Raw genomic sequence first — 17918 nt, 5'->3', positions numbered from 1 at the left:
AGGAATCATGGGTGGAAAAGTTCTGATAGGAAACTATGTAGAGTGATTCTCAGTCTTCTAAAAGAACGTAACGTTAGGATTGTCTTCTTTTGATCTTATTTTTTTCAAAAAAAAAAATTTATTCCTTGTCAGAGATAGAAAGCCAGACTGAGGAGACCACTAATGTGATCTAATCCTTTCTTCTACTTTTACATGTCATTGCTCAGATTTCAACTGTGAGGTAAGTTACATCAGGTCAGTACACAAGGAAAAAGACACCTACTTTGGAACCTATATTTTAAAAATGTTAGTTCACTTCGAAGACCTACACTGCAACATTAATGTTCTAGTGTTGTTTCACATAATTGTTTATATGCCAACAAGGCAGTTAAGTTTTATCTCTTCAAATTTAATTGAAACCCAGAGGACAGTCTCTCTGTATCATAGAGGAATAGAGAACATTAATGAGTAAAGCATCTGATACTTACACTCCCTTTAGACTTTCTGGATCCTACAATAGGAGGTAGTGAAGAAGCTTTCTGACTGCGGAAACAAATAGCAATTTAGAAATCTGAATATTATTTACAAATAATACACAATGCAAGACAACTGTCATCCCAACTTGTCATCCCAACCTGCAAGTCAACTGCTTAAGGGACATGGGTTTTTCAAGAAAGTACTATATACTTTCCCAATTTCACCAAGACCACCATAAAATTGTTAAATTCCATCCCAAAAGCTTTATAATTTTAACATTAAGCTATTTTAATCAATGCTCCCTATAAACTTTTAGTACCACCTTCAATTTTTCTGCAGCAGTTTTATTCAACTCCCTAAACTTTCTACATGCATTTCAAAAAGTCCTTTCCTAAGCTGAGTGGTGATTTTGCCAAACAATACATTTCCAAACAATACATTTCCATTGTTTTCATAATGTCCGCAGAAGCTCAGAATGGCAAAACACTAGCATTTATATTCAGGGACACTCCTAGACTGGTCATTCTCAACCAAAAATAAAAGTTTTCTTTGGTTATAGAAATACTGCTTCACAGATGTTAGGAGGAAACTTATCTTGGAACTCCCTGATCTCCTCTGAAAAGAAGCCCATATGTAGATGAAGGTATGTCTTACTAATTTGTCTGAGAGAGGCCACCATGAGCTACAGACTTCTCACTGCCCTCAAGAACACACTGTAGCCCACAGCAAGTGAATCCAGTGTCACTGGACTATATTTCATGGGTGGCTAAGGTTGTCATCAGTAAGTCTGCTTGTAAGTAATTCTAAAGTGCTGGAAAACCATGTGTTCTTGCACACTCCAAACACCTCCCCAAAGTCCATTTCATTCCTTACTTATCTGGAAATCCTTGGCCAGCCTCTCTCTCCAACAAGCTTCACAAATGGCAAATTAATGGAAAACAAATTGGTGATCTGCTGCTGTATCTGTGCAAGTAATACACACCCTAGCAGAGGACAGTCCTGAAAATTCAGTTTGCGATAGCTAAGTGGCCATAGAATCCTCTGTGAAAAGCAGCACAGATGGTAAACCACAGCACCATGACCAAGCCAGGGTGCCTGCATCTGCCAGAGGCTGGGGGCTCTTCATGCATGCCTTTGACATCCATCTACTGGGCTGAAATAAGGCATCTTTCACAAATACATGAAATTTCACAGCAGAAAAGGGGTCATAGTGCATTGTGTGTAATTAAAAGTGTAATCTTTAAAATCTTGCATGTAATAATTATATTGTCTACTGCTCTACTTAATGGCTTAAGGACAATTATATCGTTTTTATCTCTTATTATCATTAAAACAAAGATAAAATATGTTTTTTAACATTTGTAGATGTTTGTATATGCACAAACTGAAAATTATTTGGTCTAGGTAGCCAGTGGAGACATTATTAAAACTTCAAATAATGATGCTATATAGAAGCCCATTGCCCTGTATCTTCTTCACAAAAATGAATCTTTATATTTAATATGAATTCACAAGTGAATGGTAAAAAAAAAAAAATACTATATAACTTTCATAGACTCCCCAAGATTATATTTTTGTGCAAAAAAAAAAAAATCTCCAGTCTCCATCATGGCAAAAAGAATCAATATACATTATACATGCTTTCCATTCTGACAAACAAGATTACATAAAATATACCAGTGGTCAGCATAAGACTCAATGTTATTTCAAGTGATAACTAAAAGGTGAGACGTGCATGAGGATGAACACTTACCCATAGGACCTTCTCATTGTGGACTTGTCAAAAAGTAATCCACTGTAAGGCAATTTCTTAAACTTATCTCTGCCAACGGCCACATAAAACTGCCCGTTCTCCAACTCCGCCCCGCTCTCAACAGGTTTTCCTTCCAACGTGTAAAGTCTGCGGAAATAGGAATGCCAACCATTAAAATTTTAACAAGCAAGAAAGAGCTACTTAAAATTACAAAGTTCCATGAAAGCATTCTTCTCTCCAGTTGGCTCATTTGTTACTATTCTAGTTAGCAAATCCGAAATGCCTCAAAGTCATTAGGTTTGACTAAATACCAGGGTTACGATGTAGAGACAGTTACACTCCCCCTGCCCAGTGCTTCACCCCAGTAAACCAAACAATCCGACAGAAGGACCCTCTCTTGCTGCCACAGTAAGACTGTGGATGGAAAGCGTTCACTTGCACAGAGCGTGGTGCTTTGAATAGAGCTCAGTTCCCACTGAAGAGCGAGTCTTCTATTTCTATGTTGTTAGCACTGTTCCAATTCATTTTCTTCATGTCCTTTTCAGGTTGACAAACTTACTGCATTCTGTGCAAGAGCCCTCAGCCAAGACAGTGCATCCAAACATACACAGGACGGGGTCAGATAACAAGAGGCCAAGGAGCTCATTGCTAGGATTAATGATGCAGAACTGCATAGCATTCATGCTTCTTCCTTTTTGCTTTATTTATTTATTTTTTCGCTCCCCTCATCTTCCCAGAATCAAGGGATTTCACAAGGACCTCCCTTTACTGTAAAACTGCTACACTGAATATGTTACTTATTAACAGAACAGTGATAACTTTACTAGACAATTTAGAGTCCACGGAATTTTTTTTAAGGAACAAGAAAAAGCAGACTATCAGAAAACCACATGAGAAAGGCAATGCGTCATTTTGAGGGTTATAAACAAGAGTTTGTGACTGGGAGGAGTTCAAGAAAATAATTTTTTAAAATTCTCAGACTTCTTATATTACCTAATAAAAGTCAGTGACATTTACAAAGAAAAAAAAAGGTATTGATGTGTCTGCTTCTTGACTGATTATGGAAATGGCTATATCAAAAGAAGCCAAGAAGTACAAAGAAAACAGCCACAAAAAACCTGAAATGTGTTTGGATTGACGCTACTTCTTTATAACATTGTAATTCTATCCATCCCTACAAATCTAACTATCAACATCTAATCCAGGTTTTCTGGTTTTCCTGCCTTAACCTAGACCAGTGTTTCTGAACAATGGTGCTATGGGCATTTTGGTTCCAATAATTCTTTGTTGGGGGATGGGGAGAGGCAGGAGCTGCCGGTGAACTAACCACAGGATGCCAAGGGAATCCGTGGCCTCTACCCACTAGATGGTAGTAGTAGCTGCCCAATCCCAGGCTGTGACTACCAAAAATGATCTGGATGCTGCCAAATGTCTGCTAGGGGCAAAATCATCCCAGGTTGAGAACTGCTGGCCTGGACCCAGATACCCATTTTCCTTCAAAACAGGAAGATCTGAGTCAGTAGTTAACTTTATGGCTTGAAATGAAAAGACAGTATCACTGTGGATCTGGAAATAGCCAAGAGTTGATTGGTTTCCTCCGCAGGTAGTTAAGTATACGGAATAAATTCTAACCTGTGACCTTCTTTTATAGGACGTTGGTTGACCTGCTTTCTTCTTTTTTATAAAGGGCAAGAAACATAAACGGGTAGTTGAACCAGTTTTAATGGGATGTTTTTGATATACAAATATACCAAAGTACAAGGAGGACCCAACCATAAGCCTTTTCAATGTTCTGCTAAAGGAAAATAGGCATGTCCCAAGTGACCAGCAACCAAATCTCACTCATATCTGGCATACACTAAGAATTAATTTCTCTAAGTATTCAAGTACTAGAAGGGGGGGGGAACTTATATTTTCATTTCTGTATTTATACTTATATATATTTTATTTTCATGTGTAAATTTGTTCAGATCAATATATGTATGAACAGGTATATATGGGCATGCAACTGTATGTATGTATCTTTGGGTGCTTTATATTATTTATTGAGTTGGTTTACATTTATGTATATGTCAAAAGACACAATAATATATCTTTAAAAAGAAAAAAAGGAACTATTGCCTTCACTCCTAACACCAAAATAAATCCAGAAGGATCAAAAGTTTAAATGAAATTTAAAAGTACAAGATGAAAACACTGCAGAGTATTTTTATAATCTTGGAATGAGGAAAAGCTAAGTTGGTCATAAAACTTAATGATCATAAGATTGAAATTTTCACTGTACCAAAATTCAACTTAACTGTATACAAAACAAAAAACATAAAGAGAATAAAAAATGCAAACTGAAAACATACGTAGAACTCATAGGAGACATACTTAAAACTCATAGGAGAAGAGGCCAAGTGTTATAATATGTAAAGAGTGTCTATAAATCAATAGGAGAAATATGTAAAGGCTATACAGATAATTCATATATAATGAAAGATAAATTTGTGACATTTATTCAGAGAATAGCTTAGTAGTTAAGAGCACAGGCTCTGGAGCCAGATTGCCTACTAAACAGGCTTGAATCCCAGTTCTGCTACCCACTGTCTGCTTAATCTTGGGCAAATAACTTCACCCACCCCCCATTTCATGTTTCATGTTTATTAAAAAAGAATAATAACCCTACTTATCTCACAGGGTTATCGAGTTAATTAAGTTTAAAATGTAAAGCACTTGAAATAATTCCTTGCACAAAAGAAATGAGCAACAGATGTTTTTGTTATTACTGTAGTATATTAAATAAAAAGCAAGAAACACTGAAATACTACCTTCACCCAACATGAATGAAAAGACAAAATGTTTATTAGTTTTACGGTATAGACCAGAGTAGGAAATGTAGGCCCTCTCCTGTACTTTTGGTGAGAGTACAAATTAGTACAAACTCCCTGGAAGACAGTTGACAGTATCTAGCAAAATTTTAAAGACATTTACAAGACACTTTCATCTCCTGATAAACCCTGCTCACATGTACATGTAATAGCACAGGATGAGAAATAACCTAAATTTTCATCAAGAGGAGACTATTATAACAGATCAGGGCTCACTCACAAAATGGAGTATTTTGTAGCCATTGGTGCTGGTAAGAAAAATCTCCAAGATTTGTTATTACAGGAAAAATCTATACAAGGTATGTACTTACTTATAAAGTACAAGGTTATGTACTTACTCTGTGTGGATATGTATGTGTGCCCATCTGTGTTTTTAAGAAATAACAGATGTATGTGCCTTCATATGCACAGAATATTTCTGGAAGACTGCAGAAAAGTACTGGAGAGAGGGGCTGGAGAGCTCAAGGTAGGAGAAATAATTTTTAGGTCTTTTGTCCCATTTGAATCTTTTTCTTACCACATGTTAAGTATTACTCTCAATTACATTTATGTATTTATATACTAAAGATGTATGTTTAGACGGGATGAGCACTGGGTGTTATTCTATATGTTGACAAATTGAACACCAATAAAAAATAAATTTGTTAAAAAAATAAAAAATAAAAAATAAATAAAAAAGTATGTTTATATTCACACGGGGGGACCAGTGGCTCCAGAGCCTCCTGACATTATCCCGAAAACTTCTGAAACCCATGCACTCACAGAAGAGGGACTCTGGCATACCTGTGGACAGCTCCAGTCCTCAGAGTTATTTTTTCCGTGACCATCTGTAGCACATGATCCCACTGATTCAAGGTTTTTCTGGGGATGAGGAGGCGGGAAGCCGGACTTATGATGTCTCCATTTGCAATCAAACTGGAAAAAAAAAAAAAAAAAGGCAAAAAACCAGCTAGCCACACCATTGGAAATGGTTAGACTTTTAAAGCTACAAAACAAATCCCAAACCACAAGGAAAGCAAACTTCCAACTATAATGTAAAAGTCCTCAACATACAAGATCGTGCACGGCTCCTGCAGTGGCTTTCTAAAGCGAGCGGACACGTTGATCCTGCTGTGCATTACTGGCTTCACCTTTAAAAAAGCAAAGAAATGCAAATCACTGAGCTTCTGTTAGGTTTTCTTTTCTCCCCACCCCCCCCCCAGCCCCCCAGGAATTAAAAAAAGCTACAGGTTTTCAGGAAGGGGCTGAGACCTGTTGTGCCTTTGTTAAAAATCTTAAAATCTTGCGGCGTGGGGTAGGGGTGGGGGTGTCCCCAAATTATATAAACACTCTGGGCTCACTTTCTAGCACTACTGCATGCCCTTACCAAAGCTCTCAAGAAAAATTTCCCCCAAGCCCTGGCTTTACTGCTTACCATCTGTGCCCGCAATTGGGCCTGCACCTGAGAATTTTGAGGCAACACTGTAAACACTGCTTTCCCTAACACAGAAACAAAGTAATCCCATAAAATCTGGGACTCTGCAGGGCTCCCCATCCAGCCACCCCAGACTCCGCTTTCAGGCTGAATCTAGGCGCTCCCCCCACCCCAGGCACGTGACCCCATCCCATTTTCCCTACAGATTCCACTTCTCCCCTCTCCATCGGCCCACTTCCCCAGCCTTTGTTTCCTGGCTCTCAACAGCCAATGGCAAGAAGCACAAGGCACCCCTGGGCACGAGGCCTGGTTTGAGCTCCCAGCAGCCCTCTGCTCACTAGTCAACTGTCTGTGGATTTTTCCTCAATCCCTACCCATCATGCTGAACTCTAAAATCCCAGGGCAGGTACACTCACTCTTAGCAGATCATTTCCTTCTAAACTGAAGGAAACTGGGGCCAACAGGCATGAAGCCCCTGGAGCTCCCCTTCCTCCACAACCCACCTCATCTACATCTTCACCTTCACCACCTTTCCCCTTTGCTGCCTGTCTCCGGTGAACCTTATCTCTTCATAAAGCTAATCCTCACCTTGATTTTTGTCCCCAGCTACCTCTACTGGATCCATTAATCATCTGCTTGTCTTAAAGCTGATGCCACTTTCCTGGCTCCCTAGTGCCCTTCCCTGATGCTTTTCCCATAGCACTTAACCATCATGTGACATGTGACACATTTTATTTATTTGATTTTTAATTATGTTCCTCTGGTGTTACTCTCAATATTACCTAGTAATGTACTGAGCACAGACTTCATACCCTAGTAGTTTTGTTCAAAGTCTTGCCTCTTGACCTTGATTATTTAAGACCTTCCCTGTTGGGATTTGTGTAAACAAATAACTTCAAAATTCCTGTTGAATTGGCTAAAATATTCTTTTTCTTTAGAGCATACATATCTATAAACAATATACAGAAATGCATAAATAAAAGACTTAAAAATAATTATATATGTTGGCAAATTGAACTTAAAAACATATATATAATTTTGAGTATATACGTTGCTGCTGGAACTAAAGCAAACCACTTGTTTTGAATAATAATTGTTTTCCTCATTCAGCATGGCAAAAATTTTCCCCAAATGTTCATGATTAACCAGTTGAACTGAAGATTAACCTTAAATATATGTTTCTGAGTCATTATAATTAAATTAACTAGGCTGTTTTCAGATATACTAATAATAGAATTTGAAAAAATAATCCAAGTAATATATCTGAGTTCAGAAAAAAAAGTAAGACCATTGTATAAGACAACTGAAACTTTTTGGAGAAAGCACGATTTTTAATTTACAATGCATTTTTTAATTGGCATTTCAAATAATAACTTCAATCACACACACAAAAATAAGTCAAATCAACTGCACAGAAGGGAAGCTTTTCTAGACTCCTTTTCAGGGATGAGGGATTGATCACATGGTGTTATGGCTTTAGATAATGAAAAATACAATAATAAATTAGAATATGTCTCTAAAATGTGTAAATTTTCTTATTAGCCCATACAATTTCCCTTGCCATTTAAAATAAATAGTATTGGGATCCCTGCATGGCGCAGCAGTTTGGCGCCTGCCTTTGGCCCAGGGCGCGATCCTGGAGACCCGGGATCAAATCCCACATCGGGCTCCCGGTGCATGGAGCCTGCTTCTCCCTCTGCCTATGTCTCTGCCTCTGTGTGTGTGTGTGTGTGTGTGTGTGTGTGTGTGTGTGACTATCATAAATAAAAACAAACAAAAAAAAATTTTTTAAGATTAAAAAAATTAAAAAATAATAAATAAATAGTATTTGAAATATGAGTATAATGTTAAGTATCCATACACCTAGTTACAGTGGGATGGACACCCAGGAATGGCATGTGCGGTGCTCCCACTCAGACCCTGGGTACCAGGAATAGCCTTATTGGTGATTGGTCAATGGCTGGCCAATGTTAGTGTGGAATCTATGACCATGGAACCAAAGCAAATGAAAAGGTATCAATTCAAAACTCATTCATTTTGGACCTAGCACATTAATAATACTCCTGCTTGGGTTGTGTCAGTTTGAGAATCACCACAAAGTAATGGGAGGACATGCTAACAGCTAATCTCTTGCCTGGATTCTTCACTGGGTTCAACACCATCTCAGAAACCCCAGTTTATTTGGATACCGAGACATAGGTAAGCCTAATTAATCAGAGTGAAGAGTCATGCCCTGAGTGTAAAGGAGAAAGGCGAACAGGTGCATAGGTGGGGAGGTAGAGAAACAGTGAACTGAATAAATATTTGGCTAACATTTTTCTTGAAACTATTCCTAAAGTGAAAGGTAGCAAAAGCAGTACAAGCACATTTACCCTATTAGAATGAGGTGAGCCAGGGACCTAGTGCAGATCCTCCAATACAAATCACACATGCTTTCCAAAACATCCTTTTGTCTGTTGTATCTTTTTTAGATTGTGTTTGTGTCACAGACGGCCATATTAAACACTTGCTCAAGCCCACAAGGCTTCATGTGAACCTAGGAAATCTATATGTGATTTAACTCCCAAGTTCACAAACTCCATATGACAATAAGACAATAACCACAGTTGCATCAAATTCAAGTTAAAACTTACATGACTCAAAAAATATGAATCCATCTGTTATAAAAAAAAAACGAGCTCAGTGAAAACAGTTGTTGAAAATATATATTTGAAATAATAATAATCTCCCAATTCTGAACTCCAGAACTAACTGCCAACCACATTCTCAAGAACCAATTCAATGCCTCACACCTCATTTTCTTAATCTGTAAAAAGAGGGATAATCCTGATAAACTAGCCCAAAGGGAGGCTCCATGAACTAATTAACCAAGTGGCAATGCCACTCCCTGGGGCTGTTAAACTGAATGCTTCAGAGAATCCATCTCCCTCAAATCTCAGCACTCATCACCTCTTGAAACCTCTTGAAATCTAGGCCAAGAAAATCAAACTCAGTCTCAGGACCTGAGAAAATGATTGTTAAATGTGCACCATCCCAAAAATCTAGCGACCACTGACCTCTTGTAAACACTCACTATACAATTTTAAAAGTCAATATTAAATAACTTTTTAAAAAATAGGGCAGCCCGGGTGGCTCAGCGGTTTAGCACTGCCTTCAGCCCAGGGCGTGATCTTGGAGACCCAGGATGGAGTCCCACGTCAGGCTCCCTGCATTGAGCCTGCTTCTCCCTCTGCCTGTGTCTCTGCCTCTCTCTCTCTCTCTTTCTCTCTCCCCCGCCCCCCGCCCCATATATACCAGGTTTTTGTGACTGTCCATAATAAACTAGGCATTTAGGGGAAAAAATGTAATGAAGTCATTTATTTGCTAAACAAAGGCCAACCCACACAAAGAGACTTCAACTCTATTTTCCTTCTTGTATGGATTTAAGAAACAGTAGGTTCTCCAAACGGTAACCTTTGAAAAACTTTGTTACTACTTTGCAAAGATAGCACACAGCATCAAAGAACAGTGCAAAGTCCTTTACAAAATATTTCATGGATTTTCACCACTTTTTGATACATGAGAAAAAAAGCGCCAAACAACTATAGAAAACACCAGAGTTGAAAATAACTCACCTAGGAGTCAATACAGCAGACACATCCAAACTAGGAATTGTTCCAAAGAAGTTTTTTAAAATGATTATCCTTTTTTTTTCAATGTTACTATTTCTTTAAGATTTGTTTGTTTGAGAGAGAAAGAGAGCAAGCAAGCATGGGGAGGGGAAGAGGGGGAAAGAGAGAGTCCTGAACCAGACTCCCTGCTGAGCATAGACCCAGATGCAGGGCTCCATTCCAGGGCCCTGAGATTATGACCTGAGCTGAAATCGAGAGTCAACCACTTAACCTACTGAGCCACCCAGGCACTCCTACTAATTTTTAAATGGAAGAAAAACTAGCCAAGATGCCTGATGGATGGTGATGATACAACCTCCTGAGGTGATGGTTTATGTGATAATTGAAGATTGGAAGATACCTCTGTTAGAGGGTATTTCATGCTGAGAATATGTCCTAAGCTTCACGGAATGAAACTGCTTATCATGAAGATATTCTTGATGCATGGACTGAAAGAGTAATGTGACAAAGAAAAGGGTGTGTAACAAGAGGTGAGGACAATACCAAGCTTTTCAAAGGAATTGCTGACTCGCCCTCTCCTTGGATTTCTATCAATGGTATTACAAGGCATCTCAATTACAACGAGTCTTGCCACATTCTAACCTGCAGAATAACAAAGATCTCCAGAGACAGGAGAATTACATTGTTTTCCTACCACTGTTTGTCCCTTTTTCCTAAATGAGGAAATACATTCTAATAATGTATTTAATGTAATAATGGTATGTAATTTGACAAATAAAATGTTTCTGCTCTGCTTGTATCAAGATTGTTTTTCCATTTTTAAAAGGTTTTTCCCCCCATATTCAAGTAAACTAAAGGCTTAGGTCCACTTCAGGGTAGGAGGTAGAAGGTTGTAGGGGACTACTGTTCCCAACAGGACAACAAAAACTGAAAGATAAGCTAAGTATCATGGTTTTTGTATATGTAAGCATCCCATGTCAAGTATGTGTGTAACGCATCCAAGTACATATCCTCACAAACATGTAGTAAAATTTTTAAGTGTGGTTAGTCTTGGAGGATAGGCTGGGGTAGGATACATAGAGGGGACGTAATAAGGGTACTTTCACCTTTTTATACTTCAATTCATTCTACATAACTTTTTTCTTTCCTTTTCCCTTTTGAACCCATTTCTCTTACCCAGTCTCTTACCTCTGATAACCACCAATCTGTACTCTGTATCTATGAGCTTATTTTTTTTAATTGCACATCTAAGAGAGACTATCTTGTATTTGTCTTTCTTTGTCTGACATTTTTCACTTAACATAATGTCCTAGAGGCCCTTGAGACCATCATTCATGTTGTCACAAATGGACAGAATGAATTCTTTCTCATGGCCAAATATTCCATTATAAGCATATATATCACAATGTTTACCCATTCACAAATCAATGGACAATGGTCATTTTCGTATCTTGGCTCTTGTCAACAATGCTTCAATAAACTTGAGGATGCATGTATCTTTTCAAGTTAATGTTTTTATTTTCTTTGGAAAATATTCAGAAGTGGAACTGCTGGATCATATATTTTGAGGAACCTCCATACTTTTTTCCACGGTGGCTGCACCAGTTTGCATTCCCACCAATGGTGCGGAAGGGTTTCTACTCTCCACATTCTCACCAACACTTATTTCTTCCCTTTTTGATAATGGCCTTTCTAATATGTTATTTCATTGTGATTTTTAGTTGCATCTCTCTGACAATTAATGATGCTAAGTATCTTTTCATGTACCTATTGGCCACCTGTTGATCTTCCTTGGAAAAGTATCTACTCAGATCTTCTGCTCATTTTTTTAATTGGATTGTCTAAGGGAGTTTTAGTCATTGAGTTGGGTGAGTTCTTAATATATTTTGGATATTAACTGCTCAGTATATTATGATTTGCAAATATTTTCTACCATTTAGTAAGTTCCTTTTGCTTTCAGTGTCAGATTCAAAGAAATCATAGCCAAGACCCATGTCGAAAAGCTTATTGCCTGTTTTCTTCTAGGAGTTTTATCGTTTCAGGTCTTAAACATTCAAGTTTAATCCATTTTTTAAAAGACTATTTACTTATTTGACAGAGAGAAAGCACAAGTAGGGGGAGCAGCAGGCAAAAGGAGGAGAAGCAGGCTCCCAGCTGAGCAGGGAACCTGATGCGGGGCTGGATCGTAGGACCCTGGGATCATGATCTGAGCTGAAGGGAGCTATGTAACCAACTGAGCCACCCAGGCACCCTGTCTTTAATCCATTTGTATTCAGTTTTTGTATATGGTGAGAGATAGTGGTTGGGTTTCATTCTTTTGCATATGGCTATCTGGTTTTCCCAACACCACTGAACAGACTGTCCCCACTGTATATGCTTTCCTCCTTATTGTAAATTAATTGACCATATATACATGGTTTTATTTGGGCTCTCTATTCTATTGACCTATATGTCTGTTTCTATGCCAATACCATACTGTTTTAATTACTATATCTTTGTAATATAGTTTGTAATTGGGGAGCATGGTGCCTCCAGCTTTGTTCTTCTTTCTCAAGATTGCATCAACTATTTGGGGATTTTTTTGGTTCCATATAAATTTTAGGATTAGTTTTTTGTATTTCTTCGAAAAAATGTCATTGGAGTTTTGATAAGGATTTCACCGAATCTGTAGATTGCGCTGGATAATAAGGACATTTTCACAATATTTATTCTTCCAATCCATAAGCATGGTATATCTTTCCACTCATTTGTGTCTTCTTCAATCTCTTTCATTAAGGTCTTATAGTTTTCAATATACAAGTCTTTCACCTCCTTGGTTAAAATTATTCCTAGGTATTCTACTCTTTTTGATTCAATTGTAAAATAGGATTGTTTCCTTTCTTTTTCTTTCTTTCTTTCTTTCTTTCTTTCTTTCTTTCTTTCTTTCTTTCTTTTTTGAGAGAGAGACAGACAGTGTGTGCATATGTGCATGCATGGCAGGAGAGGGGCAAAGGGAGAGGGAGAATCTTAAGTACTGAGTGTGGAGCCCAACATTGGGCTCGATCTCACCACCCTTGGATCATGACCTAAGACAAAACCAAGACTCAGACTCAACTGACTAAGCCACCCAGGCACCTCTCTTTATTTTTCTTTCTAATGGTTTGTTATTAGTGTGTGGAAATGCAAATTTTTGTGTTTTATTATGTATCCTGCAACTTTACTGAATTCATTTACCAGTTCTAACAGGTTTTTGTGTGTGTGTGTGTGTGGAATCTTTAGGGTTTTCTATACATAATATCATGTCATCTATAGGTGGTGATAATTCCACTTCTTTCTTTCCAATTTTGATGCCTTTTTTTTTTCTTGCTTAATTGCCCTGGCTAGGACTTCCAATATGATGTTACATAAAGATAATGACAGGGGCATCCTTGTTTTGCTCTTGACCTTAAAGAAAGCTTTCAATTTTTAACTGTTGAATATTTTTCCTGTGGGCTCATCATATATGGCCTTTATTCTGTTCCCCCTATTCCCATTTAGTTGAGAGTTTTTATCATAAATGGGTATTGAATTTTGACAAATGCTTTTTCTGTATCTATTAAGATGACCATATGATTTTCATCCTTCATTTGATTTCATTTATCCCCATTCTGTTAACATGGTGGTGTATCACATTGGCTACTTTGAGGATGCTGAACCATCCTTTCATTCCTGGAATACTTGATTGTGGCATATGATCCTGTTAATGTAGTATTGGCTTTGGTCTGCTAATATTTTGTTGAGGATATTTACATCTGTGTTCATCAGGATATAGGCCTGTAATTTGTGCCATTCATTATCTGGTTTTGGTATTAGGCCCAAGGTATCAGGGTAATAGTGGCATTATAAAATGAGTTTGGAAGCTTGACCTCCCATTATATTTTTTGGAAGACTTTCAGAAGGATTCATATTAATTCTTTGAATGGTTAGTAAAATTCACTAGTAAAGCCACCTGGTCCTGGACTATTTCTTGGTAGGTTCTTGGTAGGTCTTTGAATGTTTAGTAAAATTCACTGGTAAAGCCATCTGGTCCTGGACCTTTTTCTTGGTAGGTCTTTTTTATTTCCTTTGATCTCAGCAGCTTTTAAATCACTGATTCAATCTCTTTACCAGTAATCCATGTTCAGATTTTCTATTTCATCATGATTCAGTTTTGATAGGCTGTATGTTTCCAAGAATGTATCCATTTCTTCTAGATTGTCCAGTTTGGGGCATACACTTTTTCAAAGTAGTCTCTTATGATCCTTTGTATTTATGTGCTATCAGTTGTGAGATCTCATCTTTCATTTCAGATTTTATTTAAGTCCTCTTTTTTTTTCTTGGTAAGTCTACGTAAAGGCTTGTCAATTTTATCTTTTCAAAGAACCAGGCTTCAGTGCCACTAATCTTCTGTACTGTCTTTTTTTTTTTTTTTTTTTTTTTTTTAGTTTTATTTATTGGGGCACCTGAGTGGCTCAGTCAGTTAAGTGTCTGCCTTCAGCTGAGTTCATGATCCTGGAGTCCTGGGGTGGAGCCAGCCCCACATTGGGCTCCCTGCTCAGTGGGGAGACTCTGCTTCTCCCTCTCCCTCTGCTCCACCCCCTGCTTGTGTTCTTTCTCAAATAAATAAATCTAAAAAAAAAAAAAATTTTATTTATCTATTTCAGAGAGAGAGAGACCATGCAAGGGGGTGGTTGAGAGGGAGAGGGAAAAGCAAACTCCCTGTTGAGCCAGGAGCCTAACTCAGGGCTCAATCCAAGGACCCTAAGATCATGTCCTAAGCTTAAGGTAAACACTTACCTGACTGAGCCACCCAGGCACCCCATTCTTTTTGTCTTTTTAATCTCTATGTCATTTATTTCCTCTCTAATATTTGTTATCTCTTTCCTTCTACAAGTGTGGGGCTTCCTCTGTTCTTTTTTCCTAGTTCTGGAATATGTAATGTTAGGTTTTGTATTTGAGACTTTTCTTTTTTCTTGCAGTAGGTTTTGCTGCAGCCCATAAATTTTGGTATATTTCTTTTTCTTGTCTCAGGTATTTTTTTATTTCCTTTTGATCTCTCCTTTGGTTCACTGGTTATTCAGTAGCATGTTGTTTAATCTCCACATACTGTACATTTTTCACTTTCCTTCATGTAATTAATTTCTAATTTCATACCACTGTGGTCAAAAAGATGCTTGACATGATTCCAGTCTTCTTAAATTTATTGAGACTTCTGTAGCCTAACATAGGATTATGATTTATCCTGGAAAATGCTGAACTCTTTATGAGGTAAATTACTTTTTTTTTTTTTTTAAGATTTTTCTTTTTCTTTTTTCTTTCTTTTTTTTTTTAATTTTTATTTACTTATGATAGTCACACAGAGAGAGAGAGAGGCAGAGACACAGGCAGAGGGAGAAGCAGGCTCCATGCACCGGGAGCCCGACGTGGGATTCGATCCTGGGTCCGCAGGATCGCGCCCTGGGCCAAAGGCAGGCGCCAAACCGCTGCGCCACCCAGGGATCCCTATGAGGTAAATTACTTATCTCCATTTCATTAAGGTTTTTTCTTCCTTTTTAAAAATATTTTATTTATTTATTCATGAGACACACACACAGAGAGAGAGAGAGAGAGAGAGAGAGAAATAGGCAGAGGGAGAAGCAGGCTCCCTGAGGGAAGCCTGATGCAGGACTTGATCCCAGGACCCCGGGATCATGAGCTGAGCCAAAGGCAAACACTCAACCACTGAGCCACCGAGGTGCCCCATTAATGTTTTTTATTTTCTGAGGTTTATCCTGTTCTTTCACTTGGAATGGATTCCTCTATTTCTTCATCTTGCTTGACTCTCTGTGTTGGTTTCCATACAGGAGATAACCAACCAACTCTCCCAGTCTTGAGGAAGTGGTTTGTGTAGCAGGTATGCCTTGTTCAACCAAGTCCCAGCCCTTTATCATCTCCCAACCTTGGAGTTTGCCCAAATAGCCTATTATATTTTTAATACCTCCTAGTAGTTGAAGATATACCAAGACCTGTAAGTTGAAGATATACCAAGACCTGTAAGTATCCACCTAGATTTAAGCGGTTTGGTATCCAGATCCTCCGACAGCAGCTTTTAAAGTATATCAATGTATACAGTCCTGTATATAGCCTGGAGACCACGAGCATAAACCTCACTGGCCTGGAGATCTGGCAGGGTCCCATGGACAGCAGTCACAAAAATTAGCATTCTAGACATAAAAACCAGGGTACCAGCTGTGAGTAAATCTCCCATCTAGGAGTCACTGGTGCTCTGGAGCATGGCAGAGGGAGAACACAAAGATAGCACACACCTTCCATGGTCTCTGGAGAAGATAGCAGTCCCTCAACGTGTATAATTTAGAAGCCAGCCCCTCAGGCTGCCATCATGATTAGCTAATAGTCTTAGATCTCCTGCTTCTTGCTTGGTCTTGGGACTGTGACAGCTATATAAGAACTCTTTCTCCATTGGTTACAGTCCTATGGGAACCAGGAGTGTAAGCCCCACTGGCTGCTGGATCCAGGCAATATGGAAGTGTTTCCTGGCAGTAACTGCAAGAACTTGGGTGTGATAAAGGGGATTTAAGCTCCTTTCTGGGTGACACCAATTATAACAGTCCCAGAGGGCCCAGAACACAAGGTCTCTTGGCCTCCAGAGCCAGGCAGTCAAGAGGTGGGAGCCACAAAGACTGGGGGACCCAACTCAGGTATAAGCTCCCTTCCAGGAGAGATCCTAGTGCTCTAGAGCACAGTAAAAAGAGAATGCAAAGATGGTGCCCACCAGTGTCCATCCCTGGAGAATGTTCTAGCAGGCTCCTAGATCTAAGTGTTAAATTACATGTCTGGCCTTCAGGCCAATGCTTCAATAGAAGAAAGTGAGTCTCCTTCACTTTAAGTTTATGCACAATCAGCTGCCTCTGAACTGGGCCCCTGGGTCAGGTGAGTCCAACCACACAAGGAGCTACTTAAGAGATGTCCTCCAGATCACTACAGTCTTGTGGGTCTTGGTACATAAGTGCCACTGGTTTTCAAAAATAGATATGTTTGGGACTCATTGCTGAGATGCAGTTTCTAAAAGTTAAGGTGCCCAGTGTGCAGTTTGAATCCTTCACTCCTCGGGAAGGAGTTCCAGGTTTTGAGTTTTCGCCCCATTTGTGGGTTTGCCCTGCCACGGGTGGGGTTTGGGGTAAGTTTGTGTCCCAGGTGCGTCTCCCACCTGTGTTAATGTAGTTTTCTCCTTGTTTGCCTGATATGTAGTTGTCACACAGCCAGCCTTTAGAGTTTTTGAAGAAATTTGTTCCACTGAAGACTCATGTCCATGGGGGAGATGAGTTCAGGATCTTCCTGTCACCATCTTAAACTGGAACCCATAATTTTTTAAATGTATCAAAGAACTTAGGATGCAAAGAAATTAAATGAACTCAGATGCCTGGGTAGCCCAGTAGGTTAAGTGTCTGCTTTCAGCTCAGGTCATGATCCTGGGGTCCTGAGATCAAACCCCACATGGGACTCCCTGCTCAGCAGAAAGTCTGCTTCTCCCTCTATCCCTCTCCCCCCACTCTGTGCTCTCTTTCCCTCTCTCTTAAAAAATAAAAATCTTTTTTTAAAAAAAGAAGTCTAATGAACTAAATTCCAGAGAGTGATGAGCTCTTCCTACATGAGAAGAAACCTATAGCAGCTTTTCACACCCAGGGGCATGCCAAGCAGAAGAAAAAAACCTCCCAGACAGAGCCAGTGTGGGAGTGGACATGCCAGAGGAGACTGAGATGCAGGGCTAGTCTATGTCACCCACTAATTCTTCCCCAAAGGACCTCACTAGGTGC

At 38.9% G+C, this 17918-nt stretch overlaps 1 protein-coding gene across 1 annotated transcript in view; it reads right to left on the bottom strand.

Annotated features, from left to right (window-relative positions):
* DCDC2 (doublecortin domain containing 2) overlaps positions 1-17918 on the bottom strand; it is a 158754-nt gene that overhangs the window by 105524 nt on the left and 35312 nt on the right. Inside the window, exons 3-6 of the mRNA XM_025999307.2 lie at positions 6136-6212; positions 5866-5997; positions 2210-2356; positions 468-522 (exon numbers count right to left, since the gene is read on the bottom strand). Of these exons, the coding sequence (XP_025855092.1) occupies positions 468-522; positions 2210-2356; positions 5866-5997; positions 6136-6212 (411 nt within the window). The remainder of the gene's footprint in view (positions 1-467; positions 523-2209; positions 2357-5865; positions 5998-6135; positions 6213-17918) is intronic.

The sequence above is a fragment of the Vulpes vulpes genome, chromosome 12, assembly GCF_048418805.1.
Source record: "Vulpes vulpes isolate BD-2025 chromosome 12, VulVul3, whole genome shotgun sequence".
In the NCBI taxonomy this organism is placed as follows: domain Eukaryota; kingdom Metazoa; phylum Chordata; class Mammalia; order Carnivora; family Canidae; genus Vulpes; species Vulpes vulpes.
Note: the sequence above shows the minus strand (reverse complement) of the source record. Positions and strands in the feature narration are given on the sequence as shown.